This window comes from Taeniopygia guttata, chromosome 4, assembly GCF_048771995.1.
Source record: "Taeniopygia guttata chromosome 4, bTaeGut7.mat, whole genome shotgun sequence".
Taxonomy (NCBI): domain Eukaryota; kingdom Metazoa; phylum Chordata; class Aves; order Passeriformes; family Estrildidae; genus Taeniopygia; species Taeniopygia guttata.
Genome location: NC_133028.1, coordinates 15,071,846 through 15,087,768, shown reverse-complemented (window position 1 = coordinate 15,087,768; position 15,923 = coordinate 15,071,846). Strand labels below are relative to the sequence as shown.

Here is a 15,923-nt window from a genome sequence, read left to right as displayed (position 1 = left end):
ACACCTTCTAGCTCCAACCCCCTGCCACGAACAGGGAACCTGCCACTAGACCAGTTTGCTCAGAACCCCATCCAGCTTGACCTTGAACATTTCCAGGGATGGGAAGTTCACAGCCTCTCAGGGTAACCTATCCAGTGTCTTGCCACCCTTGTCATAAAAAAATTCCTTCCTCATATTTTATCTAATCCTAATCTCTTTCATTTTAAAGCCATCACCCCTTGTGCTATCTTTACATGCTTTGTACAAAGTCCCTTTCTGGCTCTCTTGTAGACCCCCTTTAGGTACTGAAAGGCTGCTGGAAAATCTCACTGGAGCCTTCTCTTCTCCAGGCTGACTCTCCTGCCTCAGCCTGTATTCACAGGAGAGGTGCCCTCTGATAAACTTAGCGTCCCTCCTCTGGACTGGTATACTTTACTACTCATATAGTTACTTATTTTGGGTGTTTGAAGTTGTTTAATACCATTTTTTGTGACACAGGGTAACAAAAAGTTCAAAAGGTAACTTTGAAATGCTTTGTGGAATTGTTTTCATTGTCATTATCAAATTCTGCTAAACGCAATGATCGTGCAACCTGTTGAGGGCATTGCAGGATACATCCCTCAATAGCTGGTAAAATATTTTAGATGAGATCTGATAAAATTCTTGTCATTGTTCAGGAGGAGGGAAGGACTTGGCTAAAGGAACACCTGAATTACACAACCGCACCTTGCCACCCCCACAGCCGGCGCTTTTTTTTGTACCAGGAATGAGAACTGGCACTTTTCCAGGGAGGTGTGTCAGAGGTAGGTGAGCCTGGCCCTGAAGTACCTATTGTGTTGTAAGTCTTTCTGGAGACCACAGGTGTGTCCCTGCCTTTATAAACCCCACGCTGCTCTTCCAACGAGCTCCGACTCTTCCGAAAGAGGGGAATTGCGTCAGGAGCTGTGTTTGGGTGTCTCTGAGCCCTCTGCAAGGTATGTATTTTAGTTATTTTACTTTTGCACTGTTCCACTTGCAGCAAAAGGTTACTGTGAAATCGTTATCCATTTTAATGTTAGTTGCTGTCTTTGCAACAGAACTGTGAATGCCATATGAGGTTCCCTAAAGAGGGGTTTATGGAATGACAATTTGTGTGTAGTACAAGGCATGAAGCAAGTCGAGTAAGAACTAAGTAGAGTCTGCTCATATAATTCATGTAACTAAAGATATTTGCAGATAACTGAATGTTGAAATAGATTCTTTATTAGCCTGGCTGCACATTGATTTCTGCTTTCTAAAACAAAAACTTGGCTACAGAGATAACTATGATGGAAACATCTAAAAATACATTTAGGGATTTAATCATCAAAATTCCATGTTCAAACCCCTCTTTGATCCTGAAAGCTGCTTTATAAAGGCAAACACCTACAGAAATAAGCATGTTCTTTGCAGATGCAGGGATCACCTTGATAATAATTTGCTAACTAGCTACATTTCAAAACTGAAGTTGCACGTTTATCCCTGGAATTTGGTGGCTTTAAACACAGCCCAGTACACTGCAGGTTATCTTCAACAGCAAAAAAGCTTGTTCTGTTTGTTTAGCAGTCAAGGTGGAAAAGAATGCTTTAATAGTTACTTTTTGCTCTCTGGAAAGACAACCATAACCAACAAAGACAACCATTTTTTTTTCAGAACAAATTTGAAATACTGGCATAACCAGTGAATTTTCAGGGTGCTTAGAAAATATTTTTCCTCAATGTAAACCAAAGAGTTTCCTTTTTGTCTGGCACATTTTTGAAGAATAGCCAGAGGTTGGAGTCAAAAATGCTTATGAATTATTTTACAGAATGAGAGATTTTGGGAACAACTCTTTTATTGTTATCATTTAAGATATCCATCTGAGATTGACAAACCCAAAGTTCAAATTCCTTCTCTGACTGCAGAAGAAATTTTAATTAAGGTACCTCAGTCACTGGGCAGTAGCATGTCCTGGCAGTGATTCTTCTGTTCCCCATTGCATAGATAAAGAAGTAACTGAAAGTTACTCCACAACCTCTTACAAGGATAATTCATAATGGTATTTAAAACAGGTACTATTTACACAAAGAACAGATCATTTTGCTGATAACATCACTTTAATAGGTACCAAAGAGCAGTGCAATGCCATGTCTGAAGAACTTCAACTGTCAAATGTATTACAGCATTACTTGAAAATGTTTTTTATTGTTTTGTTTGTCTGTTTGTTTGTTTGCTTTGAAGGCAGATAACAAGCAGGACAGAGACCATGAGAATCAAAAGCTTTGGACTCCTTTGTGTGTTGATGCTGGTATCTCAGATGCTACTAGCCAACTGTGAAAGACAGAAGGAAAGAAAAAAGGGAAGACAAGGCATAGAACATGGCAGAAAAAACCAAAAGGAATCTAACCAAGGAAATGAAAAAGGGCAGAAGTCAAAAGGAGGAAAATCATCTCCAAAAGGCAAGTTTGAAACCAAAGAAAATGCTGAGTGCACCTGGTCAGTGATGGACACAAATGCTGTCACTGTGCACGTACAGTGCAAGCACGGTGACACAGAGTTCTGGTGTGAATTCTCTGGAAACCCTTCTAGCTGTGCACAGTATGCAGCAAACCAGAAATCCTACTGGAAACAAGTCTCCCGATCTCTAAAGAAGCAGAAGCATATTTGTCAAGACCCCAAAAGCGTACTAAAATCTAGATTGTGTAGGAAAGGCCCACAAAGTGCTCACCTCAGGTTGACTCACTCAAGCCTGCTAACAGCGGTGGGTCTTGCCAAAGAGAACACAATGCATCATGCAAAAGAAGCTGTTCAGACTCCAGCAGACCCCTCTGTGACTGAAAAAATTCTAGAACACAGTCCTCAAGACTGTGTTGAAGATGTAGATTACATTGACCAGAGCAAGGTGGCTGAGGAATACTGTCCAGAAATCTTGCTTTCTTTCTGCAAATTTTTTGTCACAGCGGTCCAAGACAAACGATGTTGAGGAGGTGTTTCTAAAGCTCTGAATCATAAAATTGTGGTCTCTTTTAAGTTACTGCAAACGAGGCCAGATTTTATTTTCATGTTATATAGTGTATATAAGCAAGAAGGAATATATTTTTCTGATTTTGTATATACACATCAGACTACTCTAACACATTTGAAGATGTTACAGATGTTATGTGCCCACAGATTGCTACCCAGTGGATGTGTTACCAGTGGATATCACATACTCTGTGCAGAAGTGTACCAGTAATCTCCCTGGCCCTCTTTGAGCTGTGCTAGCCACAGTGACAAATTCAGTGCCATGCACTTCTTGGTTATGCACAATGCTTCTGACCTAAAAATTATTAAGAAAAATAAACTTCAAAACACATTAAAAGTATTTCCTCTCTCTCGCTGTGTTTTACTAGATTTCTCTATAAGTGCTAAACCTTTGTCAAAGAATGATTTTTCACAATATCCAGGTAAAGTGTTGTTTATAAAGTAGTTTTAAAAATACTTCTGCAGCTTTGCAGAGTTCAGCTTTTGACAGTGAGATACATTATCGTTAGATTTTAATCATTGTAGTAATGAAGGGCAACAAGATTTTCTAATTGCCAATAAGTGTGCAAATCATCAGGTTTTAATCTCACCAAAGGATCACAAAACACTTTGAAAACACAAATTCCCTCTTTTCTCCTACAGTCTGAAGCACATTGTACAAACTTTCTGGTAGGTAAACAGAGACATGGGGATAGAATGAGTTACACAAGTTGTACATAGGCCCTTATTCAATACATAAAGAGCTCATATTCTACACTGCCTGCATGGGTTTTTGAAATTCTGTATTCTTTTATCTTTCTCTATGGAGGACACTAATATTTTTATGTTCATTAAACTTCATCTGTGTTAAAAAACCCAAACAAATGATCAAAAATCCACAACATAAAAACCCCACCCAAAACTCCAAGAATAAAGATTTTAGACAATGTAAAGCTAAAGAATGACAACTAATCATTGCCAATTTTTGAAAATTCAGCTGGAAGAATTGTAAAATACAGCTTACACTTTTCTTGTGGATCTGAGCACAGAAGTATGGTCATCTGCTAGTGGTCTGCTTGAAGAAACTTTAAATTTCATGAAAACGATTCCCCTGATAATTTCTACCACATTAAATTAGCAGTTCTGTCTCTTGAGAAAATATAGCCTGTTTCCTTCTGTTAATATGTCATTGCTAAAATATTTTTAAGACATGTAGCTATGACTTGAAAGTGGGATGATGCTATTAGTCAGAGAAACTGTGTTTGAGAAGGATTCAGGTGCAATTTTACAAGTAAAAATGGCAAAAAAGAAGCAGATTCTTCCGACTGAAGCTGTAGTCTTTGCATGCCCTGTGGAAACACTGGTTGTTAGCAGGCTGTGCAGGATAAATTTGGTTGGACTGGTGCCCACAGCAAAGCAATATTCCAGTAAAAAGGGGCATCAACACTAACACGTGTGAGGCTGGAAGACACAGCCATTTCAGTGCCAAGTAGGGTGGGAAAACAGCTATCAGCTCTTTACTATTAAGGAAAATACACAAATGCTGAAAGAGCAGGTAAATTGCAGCTGCTAGACACTTTGTGTGTTGGCCTACACCCCTTCACATTAGGAGATGATTGAGATAAGAAAATAAAAAATGCAGAGGAAGTATTAGGAGCTTAATTTGTCCCAAGCAATCATACACTACAGTAATTAATTATTACTGCCTACTCTGGTATACAGACACCTTTCTATTAGTTCCAGATTATAACCAGAGCACTGGGCAGGCCTGATTTAAGAGGCTTACTTGCTCCAGATATTTTGGAGAACATCCCATCCTACCTACCCTTAGCTGCTGTTACTCTCAGGAGCACTGTGGTGAGGGCTGTGTTGCCTGAAGCACAATCTCTGTGCTCTCAGTTGCCAGAAGGCACTGCTCTCCCTGTGGCTGCCAGCAGCCAGGCACACTGGGCCAGGGACATACCCCAGAGCAAATTCCAGCCAGGGATTCCAGAGCTGTGAGTTACATCTCCATGTGCAGCACTGCCAGCACCTGGACCCACGTGCTGGAGGTGCACGTTCCTCTCCAGGGATGTATTACATTTCTTCTGCCTCATCTTCTTGTTTCCATTCAGGGCTGACTTTTGTCTTCATGTGTGGCTCTTTGCAGGAGGAAAACATGCTCATTCTCAGAGAGTATGAGAGTATTCTCTGAGAGCATTCTCAGAGAGCTCATTTCACCTTCAATGCAAGCAGCTGTGCAAGGACAGTGCAGAGCTTCAGCAGAAAAAGGGGATCTCTGTGCAGCCTTTTTCCTCAGGAGGGGGGCTAATGCGAGAGTGACGGTCTCAAAACTGTCTCAGCCAAAGTATGGAATTTTTACCTCCACGAGAGTGTAGTTTTGAATGTTCTTCAGAAGGGTGCAAATATATCTGGAGTCTAACTTCATCACAGCCTGCTCTATAATTGTATTGACCACAGCTCTATGGCTAAGAGGGTCTAAGGTCCCACTGCAGTTACCAAGCCCTGTGTTTTTTCAGCCAACATCCACACAGCAATTACTTGACAGCAGTCACATATGAGTCTTTCTCTGGGGCATTTACAGAGTCACTGAAGTCAGTATAACTTTGGGGTGATTGTGGAGCCAAGCTACGTAACATCCACAAAACATTTCCTGGTATTGTTCAGCTTAGAACCTCTGCTTGTTATAAAGAAGTTCACAGCTGAGCTCAATTCTCTGGCACTTTGTCCCAGGTGCACCAGTTGTCCTTGTGTCAGACCTTCATGTTGAAGATATTGATGGTAGTGACTTTTCTAACACCTCTTCTAGCAGGGCAGACAGGGCTTCAGTGAAGGAAAACAATGAATGGGTTTGAATTCTGAGTGTGTGGTCCAAGTCCTCAGTCCAACCATATTGAAAACCTACAGTCCCAGCCTTCCTAGTGTTAATGTGAGTTATGGAAAAATCATCCCTATTTTACACCTGGGGAAACGAAGTACAGGAAGGCTGGATGACCTTGGCAATCACGGGAAGAATATCAGAGGCTGGATCAGCTACCAGACAGAGGTCTAGAGTTCCCTTCTCCCACGCCTCATGATTACACCATTCTGCACAAGAACTGCACAGATTTGTTCTTGAAGATATCCAGCTAACTTCTAGATATTTAAAAATTTTAGGAGTATCTTGGTGAAAAATTAGATTGCTTTCTGGGCAACATAGTTTGTTTTCCAGGCAACCCTGGGTGTTATCATTTGAATATTTACTTGGGAAGAAACATAGGGCTTTTGAAGAGAGAAAACTTATTTTAGCTCCCAAGATGAAGCTTCAGGGAGTTTCTCTTCTCCTGCAATATGGAATACTTATACATTTGGTAAGTGCTTTAGATGATGCATGATCTTTTTAGATGGACCCAACCCACACATACTCCCACAAATTCTTAGACTCTCTTCAAACTTAGGAGAGTCAAAAAATCAATTTTATTTTAAAAAGAGAATAGGAAAATTTGGAAATTTTCAAAAATTATCTCCTAACATATGATGGTTTTATCTGGAAAAAGTTACATATTTCTTTGTATTCACTAGGAAATTGGAAGACAGTGTCAAGCAAATAGCTCTGGCAGTGCAGCACTACTTAAGAATCTGTAAAATTACAGTTCCTTCAAAGTTTTATTCATTACTATTTACTGCAGTGTATTTTATGCCCACTTTCACGCACAATTTCATTTGAATGAGCTCCTGTTCCTTTTGCAACCACCTTTATTCATTTACCACTGTGTCAACAGGACAGATTATGTATCTTATCACCTATGTTGCTTGACTACTTGCAGGAGAATAGAACTGACTGACTCAGCCTTCCTGCTTCCAGTTCCCCACCCTCCTCTTGCCCCAGGGGGCCGATGGGTATGGCCACTTGATATCACCTCACCTGGAACTGGCCCACCCTAGTGGAGGCTGTGTTCAGACAAGACACATTTCCCACTGCCACGCTCTCTGTGTAGACAGAGCTGAACCTGGATAATGAATTCCCCTCCTTTTTCCACTTCTGCCTTGTTTTTTTCTGATGTTGCCCTCAGCAAGGCAGCTCAACACTTGTTGGTTGCTGCTGCACCTCGCTCATACCTCTGCTGGGTTTGCATTCCAATTCAATGTAGTTCTATATAGTTTGTTCTTCCAGGCTGTTCCAAGATACCATAACAGGAGTTGATCAAAAGGAAAAATCCAGCTTCAAGGATGGGAAATTCAGCAGGTTCCAGCCTGCAGGGGCTCCTTACAGTCTTGTCACTTGGATGATGCTCCTGATGAGAGCATGCATGTCCTCTGCCTGTAAATGCTGCAAGTCCTAGGGCATTTCTGTGTTCTTACATCCTGGAACTTCTTTCTGCTCCCTCCTTGACCGAGCAGGGGAACTCTGAACCCTGGCTGCAGTCATCACCTATCTTCACAGAGCCGAGAGGAGAAGGCAGAATGCAAGACTCCCAGGAAAGTTAGGGTTATCAGGCACTGGACACCTGGAGGGCTGGGAGTGTCATCTGTGTGTCTCTCCTGCTCCTTCCATTGCTGTCATTACAGAGAGACAATATATGGTCACAGCTAAAGGGAAGGGACTGGCCATGTCATAATGCCTTTTACCTGTTTGCAGAGCTTTGTAGCAGGAAATGATGCATTAAGGCCCAGTTTATCTCTTAAACAAGGATTGATACATAAGGGATTTCTTTGGAAACATACTGTTATCTGTGTAAAGTATGTGTTTTATTTAGACACCAGAGTTTCTTCCAAACTTGCTCATCAACCCCACTGTAAATGCCTGGTTTTTAAAGAAGTAAGTGTAAAAACAGTGAAATGTTCCCATTAAGCCAATGTTACCTGCCTGCCTTGGCCACAGATCATACCAGGCCCCATGTGGAAATGATAAACTTAATTAACTCAAAGCTCCCAGTGGAACATGTAAGTCTCACACTGATTTCCAGGCAGCAAACAGACACATCAGAGGGACTTTGTTATATAATGAGAGCCTGTGACATGTTCAAAACCATCCACCAGTGTGCACATACAAGTACTCTGTGGTGTTTTGTGTGTGCCAAGGAAGAGAGTTGTACCAGCCAGCCAGAATGTTTGATGTTAAAATTAATCTTAAAATGAAGGAATTACATTAATTATCTGTAACAGGAATATATTCTGTACATCTATAATATGTGCACTAATTATCTGTAATAGATGTGCTTAGATTTTAGAATATTATTTAAATAATACAAGTTACCTTTACATCTTTTGCCTGAAGGTGCTGTGGTCTCTAGAGTCACTCTAGAGATGGTGTGGTTCCCCGAAAAATCTTGCACTGCTTTTGGGCTATTCCACAGCAGCTGAATTCCTACAGATGTACATGCCAGCTCTGTTCCCATTGCTTGTTCAAAGCCTGCAGTCCTCAGTGTCTGGTAGGGAGGCCTCCAGGTAAGTGTTAAACTCAGAAATGCTCTATTCCTCACTTACATGTGCAAATGACACAGAAGAGAGGTAAAGAGTAAGCTCAGAGACAGACAGCACCTGGAACACTTGGGATGCTGGACTTTGTGCAGTTCCAGAGGAAATAGGGTCTCCAAAGAAATGGTGACACATGGGCTGCACGTGCTGGTGCAGGTGGGGTGTTGAGGTGCACAGCCCCCATCTGGGTTAGTGATCAGGTTGCTGCTTGTACAGGGTCTCTAGAGCTGCCAGGCCACTCTCACTGCAAGTGAAGACTTTGGCTGATGATGTCCTGGCCAGTATCCAGAGAGATAATTACGCTGTGCTGCCCAAGCCCTTCTCAGAATTTCAATCAGATGCAGCTTTCTTCACTGTCTTAAACTGCTTTGTGCTCTGACTGTTAGTGCTCTGGTGTGGCTGCTGTCACGTAGGCAGCGGTCTGGAAGAATATTTAGAAGTCCCCCAGGTCGGAAGGAGAATCAGTAATTAAGGCAATTTTCAACAGTTATTTTAGAGAAAAAATATTAAAAACATTAAAAGTGATAGTGTAAAAGCAAAAGCAGAAACATTGTTGTTTTCAGAGAGGCAGATTAAATATTAACAATTAGAAACATAATTTTCTTATCCAGTGGTTTTATCTTGAATGTTCTTTTGCTTGATGTTTCATTTATAATACAATCCACAGAATCCTATGAAAATGTGCATATCACTGCCCTCACAGTGTAAGGCTTAAAAACTAAAATTAAGTCTGCACCAGCAGTTCAAAAGCCAAATTCCAAACACAAAGAGCCTCCTATTTATTATTACCTTAAAAATTGCATTTTAACCTAGTCTCATAATGGTGATCCACTTCTGAGTGCTTTACACTGTGAGGAGAGAGATACCAGGCAATCAAATGTGAGCAGTATTAGTAGAAATTACAGAATTAATAGAAATTTGTAAAGTTGACTTTTTCAAAATAAAGGAGCAAAAATGTACCTGCAAAAGAAATATTAAGAAATTATCACATGAGATTCTGTGATAATTTCTGTGTGATCACTCCCCATCACTGTGGAAGTGATGCTTAGTAGGGAATAAAAGTGTAATTCACAGAAAACAGAGACTGGTAATGTAGCAACAGCCTGTGATCCCTGCATGGCTCATCTGAATTTGCCCCATACTTGCTCCTTTAGACAGGTCTGACAAGAGTACAGCTGACATTTCCATTAGTGTGTTGGCTTCACCCTCTGGAAGCATAGAAAGGTATTTAGACATTAAAGCTCTCTTACTTTCCTTATAGCACTGGTCTACATATCACCCTTCCTATCTCTAGAATGCTGAGTTTGACTTCTCTTTGCATTTGTATTCCTTGAGTGCCCTTGTGTTTTCCTGCTGAGCTCCACCCATTTACAAGAGCATGTTTCAAGGACATGTGTCTATTCAGTGCTGATGAAGCTCCTCTGGATTTGCACAGGCACAGCTCAGAAGTAACTTTGGCTATCATTAGGATTAATTTTATCTTTTGAAATAGCTACTGTAATTTACTATTGTTGAGTAGGTCAGAGGAGGCCAAATAATTAGGTGCTTGCAAATAGAATTAATTGAAAAATTGAAAACAGGATCAAAGGAGAAAATAGCAGAGGCACAATCAGTGTCTATCTCTCAACAGCTCTCTTTCCACACTCTCATATGTAATGTATTTTTGGCCATGTCTTTTAGACTTCTTCATGAGTACAAGACACAGCTGCTGCAGGAGTTCAGCACTCACTGCAGCCCATTGACCCCCACTGGTGCCCAGAAGTAACGTACCTGACCTGATGGATAGGGATCCACTGTCTGCTACAAGGATCCAAATGTGCTCATTCCACTGGTTTTGTGACTGGGACACCCAGTTATCATGGAGTGTGATTCCCACTCCTAGGCTGGGGGCTCACGATTTTTCCTGATGATGGGATGTTCCCAAGGGTGTTACTCTACTGCAGCCCAAAGTTTAACTTGTCATCAGTAGTGAGCACTAGTTTAATCCAGTGGCTGCTGTCACAGCATTCCTCCTAATTTAAATGCAGGAGGAAACAAACTCCACTGCTTGCAGCAACACCTGAAATGTTTGCTTTCTTCAGGCATTAGTTTAAATGTTATTGTTACTGCAACCAACTATGATGAGTTACTGCTCATCATAGTCACCTCAGATTTCATCCACCAATCATGTTATGAACAAAGCAGCTTGGCTGGGACACTTGGCTTGGGCTAAGTACTGACATTGAAATGTTAATTAGCTAATTGTTCCTGGGAATCACCTACCTCCCCCCACCCTCACTACCATTCTAGGACTGGGATGCAAAATAATCCAGTGGAATCATGGGAGGGGGTTTTGGGGATGAAAAACACCCCTAAATGGAAAAGATGGGCACAGTGAAGGGGGCTGGATGGGTGTGCTCGTTGGGGAAAAGGGAACCCCATCCCTAGTCTGTGTTTGACCTGTCACCATAACCTACAGAGGACCAGAGTGGACTGGGCTGTGGGAAGCAGGAGCAAAGCACACTCACTTCCTGGTGTTACCAGGAGGAAGGAGAGGGATAGCTGCTGCTGGTCTTGCAGAGCAGCAGGCTCTGCATATCCCCTCACCCTGCGGCCACCAGTGTGCCAGGAGGAAAGGAGAGAGGACGGTCTGCTGGGACTTCAGATACGGACCTCTTCACCTCCAGCTACCACCTCTTCACCTCCAGCTACCACCTCTTCACCTCCAGCAGCCAGCGTGCCACGGAGACTCCAGGGACAGACTCTGCACGCCTGCTCACCCTTCGGCTACCGGAGAAGCTACAACAGCGGGGGCGAGCTCCTCGTTGAGCCCCCTGCCAAGTTGACTTTTTAATAAAGAGCTGACTATTAATAAAGGCATAGACCCTGTTCATTTCAAATCACAGGTATGCAAGAGACTGCAACATATCTGATGTTTGTAAGGAACATCTTTGAGACTAGGCAATTTCATGGTCCTATTTTCTCTCCTTTTTTGGGGGTGGTGGTGTTTCCAAATGCCTCTGGTTCTCAGAAGTTAATCATCATGCTCTAAAACTTGACTCCTGAACTTTAATGCCATAAGAAAAGATATTTTCATGGAATCTGGGAGACTCTGGGTTTGATTCATCAGATGATGAGTTGGGGGGAGCTGTATTATGCTTCAGAGCTCTGATGGAGGCTGTTTAGTTCACTTTCCATTTAGTTATATGGTACTAAATCACCAAACAGACATACTGCTGGTGCACAGAAAACAACAAATAACAAGCACAATCTGGGCAGTGCATCACAGTGCAGACCATTCAGGAGCTTCAGAGGCTCCAGACTGAAGTTACAAAAGAAGTCTCTTTTGAAAATCATTGTAGAAAACCAATTACCAATGCTCCTTTTGTACCCAGTTGATAAATTGCACATTGCATATGCATCTGTCTGGCAACAAGTAGGACATATGAGCAATGCTTTCTTTGTTCTTTCCAGAATCCAGTTTGCTTTACTGAGATTTAAGGAGGTGTCTCACTGATAGGAAGTGAAGTCTGTCTTAATGACATGAAGATGTCATTACTGGTAGGTAAAATTCAGTTGGGAAAAAGAGTTTGAAAATCCCCTTTTTCACCCACTGGGAAATTCACATGCCTCTTTTGTGGTCAGCGCCTCAAAATCCATGACCAATGGATGCAACAAATGAAATAAACCAACGATTCCAGTCACCACCGTGTGCCAACTTTTAAAATGCTCATGCCAGACCCACAATTTTGTACACAATGTTAAAAGTTTCATATCTTCTATATCCACATTTAAATTACTTAAATCTGTATCTTACAAGAAATAACTTTCTTGGCCTCACTGTTTCTTTGGATTTCTAGACTATACTGATAGCTCTGCAGTATTCATCCTGCCTTGGAGGCAAAACACCATATTCCAAGGAACATCCCAGAGGTGGAGGTTGGTCCCTTTAATACACCTTATGGTTGAACTTTGCTTGTGCTTCCACTGCACAAGCAAAGAAGAATTCAAGTTAAATGCTGTTGGAATACACCGCAGTTATCACAAAGCTGTACTTATAAAATATTGGCCTTCACTCAGATTTTTGGAAAAATCAAAGAGCAGTAATAATATAACAACAGAATCAAGTAGTGGTACCTGGTGCCAGACATTCCTTTTAACGACAATTCATATGAAGAGGTGGATCAAATGTGTAATGAGATATTCAAACAGTCACGCCTAAGTGTTCAGTTTACTAAAAGCCTCCAGTTATTCACTGCTCCTTCATTCTCTGTCATCTGTTAATGAAGAAAGATGAAGTGCCTCAGGACATGAAGGACGTGTTTAACCGCATGTAACCAAATATTTGCTGTGCTAAGTTATAAGCAGCAGTACAGAGTCTTCTAACAGGGCTAGGTTTTGGATCAGCAGGAACAAGACTTGGGAGAGGAATGAGATGGGAAATGAGCATCAGCAGAGCAACAGCAATGGCTATGCTGAGCAGTGTTGGAGGAGGCAATGGGACAGGTTGCACGGGCGCAGGTCACCAGCAGCCCTGCACAGGCACTCTCGTCCTGTCTGAGGATGCTGAATACCTTGTTTGCTAGTAACAGCAGAAACCTGTTACAATAAAAACTATAAAGACAGGGGGAAAGAGAAATGCGTTGCAGCATGATTTTCCTTTGAAGAAATAAACCATGAGACCAATGTTCATGGCCTTGCCTGAACTTCACCTATTTTTCCATCAAGAAATGTAGTCCTGGATTTCTCCAGGGACTGACTGCTGCATTTACCCAGGATTCTGGACACCCTGTAGCTTAAACATAGCTGAGGGAAACTGTAATGCAAAGTATATGAATATATTTTGGACAGACTTGTGTCACTTCACATGCTGCCTGGAACCACAGGTAAGTATGTTACTTTTCTTAGAGGAAACAGAGCAGAGACAAACTTGCAGCAGCTCTAGGAGTGTGTGACACCAATGCTAATCTTACCTGTGCTTCTTGCAGTTTTGACACGTGCCTTTGATGTGTGCCATCGTCCAAGGTCCTATAAGTTACAGATTGAGTTTTTGTTACTGCTGTGTTATTTCAATGAAAGACTTACCCTAAATAACCCTATGGCTTTTAAGCTGCATACTTTCCACAGAACCTGCTGATTGCAGAAAATTTAAAAAATTAAAACTGAAGCTGACTCATCAAAATCCAACATTAATCAGCTATTTTTTGCTTAATTCTATATGCAGGAAAAGAGCCCTTACCTGAGGATATTTTTCAAATTTTGTAGGCGGGAACATCCCATGAAACAATATTTCTATAGGGAACAGTTTGTTCTGTTTCAGTCGATAACAAGAGCTGTGGTTTTATTGAGATCTGTGTTAAGATACTATATCCATGACAGGGAAACACATAATTACAAAATTAAAAGCTTTATTATGCTAGTCCATCATCATTATTAGTAAAGTGTGTAAATTTCCAATAAATATGTATTATTTCATTCAAGCAATTATTTTTTATTTAAATTCACTGCTTCTTCTGTGCATCAAAAAAAAAAAAAAAAAAAAAAAAGTGGGTGTTTGGAGGGCTTTGCTGGCTGCTCAGTGTGAAAATGGTCAGAAAAGCTGGCTAATCCCCCTCTCCTCTGGCTGCACTTTCATCTGCAGGGTGCATGGTGAAACCTCTCAGAGATTACAACATTTTTACTGAGCACTGACTTTTCTAGGGCAATGAAAAATCCGTGCAATCACACAGGGAATAAAAATTCACCACTGCCAATGATACATCATATTTCTTCCCTTGTCCTGCAGCTCTTTTTTCTGGGAAATGCTGAGTCTCTTGTCCTACAGCTCATTCTTCTGGGAAATGCTGGGTCTCTAGTGACAGGGCTCCTATCCAACCACTATATCCCTGCGGTGGTTCTTGTTTCCTCTTCTTCGGGTTTGAGCTGCTTGGGCAGGCCCAGGGAATGGCTGATGTTCTCCTTCTCTGGGTGGTCTCCCACTGCCAGCACTGCTCTTTGCAGTGGTGTTCATCAGGAATCCTGGCATGCCGTGGCTGGATGGGGCTGCTGTGGGACACTCAGGGAATTAAAGGCTCTGCTCCATCCACGTGCGTGGGGCTGGGCTGTTTCCTGGTTGGACTCGGAACTGGGGACAAAGCAGCACAAAAATCTGGGTTCTGCCTCAGGAATGATTAACTGGAATATCCCTGTCAATACTAACCAGGGTTTTAACTGAATTCAGGAAACCACAACATTCTTATCTCTGGATAGGGATGTTTTGCAACAGGGTTCATTGACCTGCAGGTGTCTGTGAGCTCATGGGACAGCCCAGGCATTAACATTCAGTACAACTCAGCTGCTGCTGAAAATCACACAGGCAGTGATATACGAATAATTTCCTGCTCATTTTTAATTTACTACATCAAGCTTTATCATGTCAAGTCATGACCACAGTAACCTTTCCTGAAATAATTGAAGATTATGTCAGTGAAAAGAGTGAAAGGCAATTTTAGAGAGGCATACTGGTATGCTACTGCTGTGGGACTGTATAACTTTTGACATTGTAATTAAAAAGCAATTACCTTTAAACTGGCATGATTTTTCATACTGCACATTCCATGATCAAAATCAGTCATCTCCCTATAAATTATCTCTGCTCCTTTGAGACAATATTGGGAGACTGTGAACACAAAACGTCCAAACCAAAAAAACATCAAATATTAAGCAATTTTGCTCCTTTTCTTTTAAATGTATATAATCTTTTTTTTTCGGCTTCAAAGTTCGGTCATATCTCACAGTCCATGTCCTGCGTCTTCCATTTATTCGTGGACATCTCTGTTTTACTGGAGAACTGAGGGAAAATGGCATAAACAGGAAAAATGTGTAGAGTTTTTGGCCAAATTGAACACTTACAGAATACTGTGGGACACAAGTGTGGCACTTGAGCAGGTTGGGAAGCTAAAGGTGACTGTAGAGCATCATCAGGTCTATAGCTGTGTTTCCATGATTTTCTGTGCTTCAACTTAATATTCAAATCAGGAAATAACTTAGACATTGGTAAAGAGGTCTTTTGTTTCCCAGGATTACTGTTTTTCTCCTGGTAAATTGAGACAGAGAAATGTTGGTGCTGGTGAAATCTTTTAGGCTCTAAGGAAGGCTAATAAGTAAAGCTTGATACATACAATTTGTACTCGAATGTTTTTTTCTGTGTAGAATTCTTTTTCTTAAGGAGGATGGAGTGAAAAAAGGTCTGGACTAGGAAAAATATAAACATGTTATAGTTCTGTTAAATTAGAATGTTTGGGCTAATAATTAAAGGGAAAGGTTATGTAATCAATTAACGAGGGTCAAATAATAAGAGAGTATTCTGGTGTAAATTTGAAAAAAAAATCTTCCCTCCTATAATGTATTAATTGATGCTCTGATGTTACAATATGGAAAATAAAGTGTGAAATAGATCAAAGACATACTTGAAATAGGGGTTCCTTGAAACCTCCCTGCAGCCAAGCATTTTAACTGCAATATTCACC

General features: G+C 41.2%; 1 protein-coding gene across 2 annotated transcripts; it reads left to right on the top strand.

Annotated features, from left to right (window-relative positions):
- The first annotated feature begins 842 nt into the window (after positions 1–842).
- On the top strand, positions 843–3,340 carry FGFBP1 (fibroblast growth factor binding protein 1). Of its 2 annotated transcripts, none has more exons than XM_030270777.4 (2): positions 843–953; positions 2,218–3,340. In XM_030270777.4, the coding sequence occupies exon 2, from the start codon at positions 2,243–2,245 to the stop codon at positions 2,957–2,959; it is 717 nt and encodes a 238-aa protein (XP_030126637.4). In that variant the 5' UTR covers positions 843–953; positions 2,218–2,242; the 3' UTR covers positions 2,960–3,340. The 2 variants fall into 2 exon arrangements, with proteins under 2 accessions (XP_030126637.4, XP_030126636.4); XM_030270776.4 differs by having other exon boundaries at positions 856–953; positions 2,222–3,340.
- Positions 3,341–15,923: the final 12,583 nt, after the last annotated feature.

What these genes read in the sequence shown, in the direction of transcription:
- FGFBP1 (XM_030270777.4), top strand. Translation starts at nt 2,243, where the DNA reads ATGAGAATCAAAAGCTTTGGACTCCTTTGTGTGTTGATGCTGGTATCT.